At 34.7% G+C, this 5,965-nt stretch overlaps 1 protein-coding gene across 1 annotated transcript; it reads right to left on the bottom strand.

Moving 5' to 3' along the window:
• Positions 1–322: 322 nt before the first annotated feature.
• LOC115707544 (uncharacterized) lies at positions 323–5,570 on the bottom strand. The gene is made up of 14 exons (XM_061102491.1): positions 5,034–5,570; positions 4,861–4,940; positions 4,670–4,764; positions 4,206–4,366; positions 3,743–3,894; positions 3,346–3,464; positions 2,843–3,006; positions 2,619–2,693; positions 2,252–2,323; positions 1,909–2,046; positions 1,629–1,784; positions 1,122–1,174; positions 860–1,038; positions 323–762 (listed from the first exon to the last, which is right to left on the bottom strand). The coding sequence occupies exons 1-14, from the start codon at positions 5,110–5,112 to the stop codon at positions 702–704; spliced, it is 1,584 nt and encodes a 527-aa protein (XP_060958474.1). The 5' UTR covers positions 5,113–5,570; the 3' UTR covers positions 323–701.
• Between the last annotated feature and the right edge of the window lie 395 nt (positions 5,571–5,965).

Below are 5,965 nucleotides of genomic sequence, written 5' to 3'. Positions count from 1 at the left end.
ACATATACAGATCATCATTAGAATCAGCAATGCAAATTCCCCTAAAAAAGAAAATCCCATTTTAAGAAGTGAACGTTAAACTTTGCTTTGGTTTTCTTTTGGCTTTTGAGAGAAAGGTGTAAGAGAGTCAAATACAACATCTTGATTCCTTAATCTTTGGCTTGAATCCCCATATTTTCCCACATTGTTCAAATCTAAAACCAATAGATGAAGTCATTGTTGAACTTATATGGGAAATTTATTGTCACCATATTTCTTTTTCTCATGGTCAAAAGCTATTAATGAACTTGTGTGCTTCATTTGGTTCTCAGTAAGCAAGATATAAGCCAAACCGGCCTCAAAATAAATAGCATGATTGAAGTTCAAATTGAGGACAAAAAACTCACTCTGTGTAGCCTAATTAGTAAACCGTCTGTACTGTAAGAAAAAAAAAACTCTGTTAAATCCCTAAAATAAGAACAATTTTTCTTATGATGGTAACCTAGTCTTAGCATACTCAATGATTAAACCATTCTGACTTTCTTTTGTCAGGTATATAACATTCCAGTTAGTTGACGAAATGTGAACTACGATTATGCGACCGTGACAGGTTTTTGATTTCGAAATTCAGTGCAAACATTTGTCCGAACAATGCTGAATTTGTCCCTATCATGACAGCATTGCCTCTCCTTCAACAATGGATGCAGAATAAGTTGAAACTTCTACTCAGAATGATCGCGGAATCGAATAATTTTGTTGATGAAGGGTCTTTCATGTTGATATCTGTAGAGGAAATAGAATGTTACATAACTTTCAATCATAAACTGATATAGCCAAAATGTATTAAATAGCAAGTTTAATATGGAGAACAGAAAAATACATGATAAACAACGAAGTGCTGAAGCAAGCTAGCCCGATAGAAAGATGGACAGCAAAAGTCTGCCAGAAGTTTTCTCTATCAAGAAATATTCTCTCTGATGCAAGAGTAATTAGGCCTGAGAAAAATAAGACTGTCCATCCAGAAGGCAAGCATTTGTAAAAGGAAAATGCAGAAGAGTCCTGTAAACGGGGGAAACAAATATTGGACTGTAAGATTCATATTACTAACAAATCAGAAAAGTTTCAAATAATCCGAAGCATACCTGAAAAAATCGCTTGATGAATACTCCAGAGTACATAATCCTCAAAGTCATATCTTAAGAAAGTCAAGAAACCATAGATTAACAATATTGGGATCTTATCATGAAAGATAGAGAATGTAACCCCTCACAAGGCTGCTTGGCAATCCAGGTTGAAAAATAAGACAATCTCAATATTACTAACATAGAAGTGAATCGGTTTAATAAGCATCATTCCCAGCAGCTAACGCGAGAAGCCTACTATATTTCATGCAAGTACGACATGAATACACTGGTCCTCTATCTTTCTATTGGATACCCATAGTTAAATACTCGACTTGCTTAATGCTAACTAACTTTAAATTGTGCTATATACTCATTATTAATGACTAATTACCTGTGAGCTATACACACACTAAGTTCACTAGCATCTTAAATAGTATTGGGTTCTCTACCACAAGATGATTTCGTTCCTGTTAATGAAAATTAGGTAATTTCTTAGTGAAGGAACAATTAAGAAAGAAAGGATACTAAATGAATTTGCCATAATTAAGCCAACAGCACCAGCTGACCGTATTAGGAGGACATTCATTACTACGTATATAACCGAGAATAAGAGTAATGAATCATTTGAGCGTTTGATTTGGTTTTCATTTGCAACTGCGTGAAGAAATGCTTCGGATGTCCCTGAGGCAGAAGGACACATTTTAGTCTCGTATTTAAGGCATGGCAATAATTATTTGGCAAATCACTGAGCCGGGGACTTCGTAATTGTAAGATTAGAAGGTTTACCATCACTAGATGTACTAACCATTCATAGCCAAAACAATGATATACAGGCAGTAATACTGAAGGGCTTTAGATGCTTCTCCATCACTCCATTTTTGACCGTAGAGCAATCTGATCAGAGAATAGGAATAACTGGGACCAAATGCCATAAATACAAGACCTATAAGAGAGGTACTTAAGAATTCAGCCCAAGACAAACCAACAAAAGAGAAACACTGAAAGAACACTATGCCATTTTAATGACTACTGAGAACAGTAACGGCAACTTTGTGTATCATTTTAGAACTGGTGTAGCCCAGTTTGAGATCAGAAGGTTTAAAAAGTACTTGCCAAAAGAAGTATGAAAATTATGAAAGAAGGCAGACCTATTAACAGAACCAGCTTCAGGGCCTCTGTAAGGCTTCTTCCCAAATTCTTCTTCTTATCTGGATGGTTTTCTGTAATTAAAAATAAATTAATAAATAAAAATTAAAAAATCATCAAGGGCTCATTGTTAATGAAACCTTCTAAATTATAGAGCAATGCCAAAAGAGGCAGAGGTGCAACTAAGTGTATGAATAAAAGAAATAAAGGCTAACAAAACCCATCAAAGCTTGTAGCTTAGAATAATGTTAAATTTACTGAGTATGAAAATTAAAGCAGTTAGAAAAGAAATTATGAAAGGAGATGCAGATTAAATCATGTCAGTTTACACCCAATAAACAATAAAACTAACAGAGGAAAGAAATAAACCTGATGCAGACCTTGCAAATGTGGTAAAGGAACTTTCTTCAAAAGGAAGAAACACCATCCTTACCACTAGGCTCCCTGAAATTTGATAAAATTATAAGGTCCAAACGAAAGACAATAAAAATCAATCCAAACAATGATACAATGGCACCAGATGAAAATGACTACAATAAACATGACATGAGCCTTGTAAACCACAGCGGCAGATGTGTGGTTAAAAGACTTACCTAATTTGTCCACTAGTCCATATACAGCTTGGTTGTAAGGTGTATCCAACCAGACAAGGACCATCTTTTCTCCTTCTTGAAGAATCAATTTCCGAAAGGATTGGAAAGTAAATAACACACACATGTTTGACAGCTGCTGGTCAAAATTGTTCTTACTTCCTAATCTGTAAGAGTTTCATGTCATTTACTTCAGAACTTTTATAAAAGAAAAAAGTGCAGCAACCCTCATGAATAATTCTAAATATGAAAGGAATTTTAAACTATTGGAAAATTAGCTTTTGCCTTGTAAAACATTTGTCCTTCCACCAACAACCCCTATCCTAGCAGAACAGAACAACTGTATCAGACTGTCACTGCATGCTACAATATAATTTTGCCATTTATCCTCATGCTCAATATTTCCATACTCAAGCAATATTAATCATATTTACCCTACCACACTGGTCCCTATGGATAGAAAATGATGCATATTAATCATTTTATAATGGAGCCCAAATTTATACCTTAGAGGAAACAAGGTAGAACAACTAAATGGACGGAAATGAAGAAAGTAGCCCCAGTAGCCTAGGAACAAGCACGCCCCATATGCAGTTTGTGACAGTGAAAATATAATCACTTTGTCCTGCAATCAATTAACTGATATAAAAATTGCATTGACTTCTAACACATTTCAGGCCAAGAAGATAAATTAATCAGTAACAAATGCAACAAAGAGCTCTAAAACAAATTAAGACACTCCAAGTAACCTAGCATATACAGCAAAGTTTGTAAAAATAAAATAAGAATGGTCTTGAGGAGGAAACAATAAGATAATTATGATACTTGGAAAAACAGTTCATTTGGGAATATGGAAAAACAGTTCATCAACAAGATTGACAGTAGAATCTAATATAAACTCACCATATTGGCTTGTTTGACAATGAAAACATACATAGTTATGCAACGCAGTAGTGTAGCTACTGTTTCAACCATTAGTCGTAATTTCAGAAGAAGCAAATTCTGGGAAAGGATATACAAAGGTTCTGCCAATAGCTCCAAAATACATGCAAATCCTGCCAATAGATTCCTTGAATAAGTTATCAACACATTTTTAACATGTATAAATAAATAAATAGCAAATACTTCATCAACTACATCATTTTACATGTACCTATTTATTGTTTTTATATGATATATAATGGGGATTTGAATCCCTCCCCCTCCGCATCTCCCACTCACCCAACCACTTGAGCTAGCCCCAAGTGACTACATACCTATTTATTGTATTCAACAAAGTCAGGTAATCATAGGCGCTGGGTAGTTTAATTAGAAGAGAGAACACAAAGGGGGGAAATACCAGATACAACGAGATATAGCAAATTACCGTTAATCAAGATAGCTTGCCCATATGAATCAGAATAAGATAAATCTTGCCACCAAAAGACAAAAAAGCATCCTGCAATTGTAACAAGTACTCCTATTGGTAATGTCAACCATGCTACTTTCATTAGCTTTGCCACATTTTCTTCCATTAAAGTACCATCACTGCAGCATGATATTTAAGAATACAAGGGTCATATCCATGAATACATAGTAATTACAGAATTTCTCAGAAAAAAAAACAACAACAACAAAGAAACATTTATGAACAGATAAAATATGGAGATTTCCCACCTAATCAACATACCCACATGACTAATTCAATGATCATCATCTTAAGACAATTTCAGAAAATGCAATTCTAAACAAAGCCCCAATCTTTCCACTAAACTAATCCATATTTTCCACATAAATATTGTCAACAAACACAGTAATACAGCGAAGCAAGTAAATGCGAATCAAAATCACCATTTTATGTCCGCACGCATGCAAGCTCGCCGGAATCCCTCCCGGCTGAGAAACAACACACAGGTCACAAAAAGATGAAACTGCACAGCATAAAGCTGCAGCACCAAGCATAAGACACAATGTCAGTTTATATCAAAAAGACCCAATGAAGAGAGAAATAGATAAAAAGAATGAAAATTTATATTGCTTACGGCATAGTCCTCTTGCGTAAGGTGCCTCACGATCCATGAATTGAATACAAATGGTATTCCCCTTGACAAAAACTGTGTAGCTGATACAAAATCAGATTTAGAGTAACCCCATTTTGAATAACCAGAAATAGAGAAAGAAAAGATAATCAAATTAGAAAGTGAGAGAAACTGACCCAATAAATACTTGAAAGTGTGAGAAAAACTAGTGCGGTGTTCTTTGCTGACAGAGAACGAAGACGAAGCCTTTGACATAGCGAACTGGTCTTAAATTTTATCACTTTAGATTTGCTAGCAAATTCTAGGAAGATTTGGCGCCATGAAAATTGAGGAAGCCAACCTTGTTTCGAAATCTCAGTTTCGGTACAATTTTAGGTGAGAAAGAGAAAGTAAACTGAGGAAGGAAAAAAAAATGATTTTAAGAGAGAAAAAAAAAAATTCGAAAGTGCTGAGAAAATTAAAATTAGAAAATTAATTAAATATTCTCTTTTTCAACAATGAAAAATGATTTAAATAATGATTTCACATCTGCTATTGTGCATTCGGAGATGTTGCCCGTGGAAATTTAATTGAGGCAATTTAATTTGTTCATGGATGTTGGTGTTCAAACAAAAGCGGGAACGGTGGGACTTGGGGCTGTGCTATCTGATGCTATCGGATCCGTTTTGTTCTCGGCAGCTACTCTTTTGGTTTGCCATTTTGAATTCCTTGTTGCTCAAGCGACTACTTTACTCGATGGTCTCCGACTTTGTCTTCAAATAAGTTACAATCGTGTGAAGATATTCCCGGATTATCTTCGTCTTGTGCAAAGTGTGGGTTGTAAAGAATTAACTCTTTTTTTTGAGTTTGGTATTGTGCTTTATGATATTTTTCGCATGTGGGATTCTTTTTCTTCTATAATACTATCTTATTGTAAGCGAACTAACAATGTTAATGCTCATTCACTTGCACAACTAGCTATTTCTCTTGAGTCATTACGTGTTTGGTGGCCGAATTTGTCTAATTGTTTAGCGTGATGTGCGTTTTTTGTTTGAGTGATTTTTTTAGCGATGTGATTTATAATATTGATGATTTTTTTAAAAAAAAAAATATTTAAATATTGATAGGG

This window comes from Cannabis sativa, chromosome 1 (assembly GCF_029168945.1).
Source record: "Cannabis sativa cultivar Pink pepper isolate KNU-18-1 chromosome 1, ASM2916894v1, whole genome shotgun sequence".
Classification (NCBI taxonomy): Eukaryota; Viridiplantae; Streptophyta; class Magnoliopsida; order Rosales; family Cannabaceae; genus Cannabis; species Cannabis sativa.
This window is presented reverse-complemented; position numbering and strand designations above follow the sequence as displayed.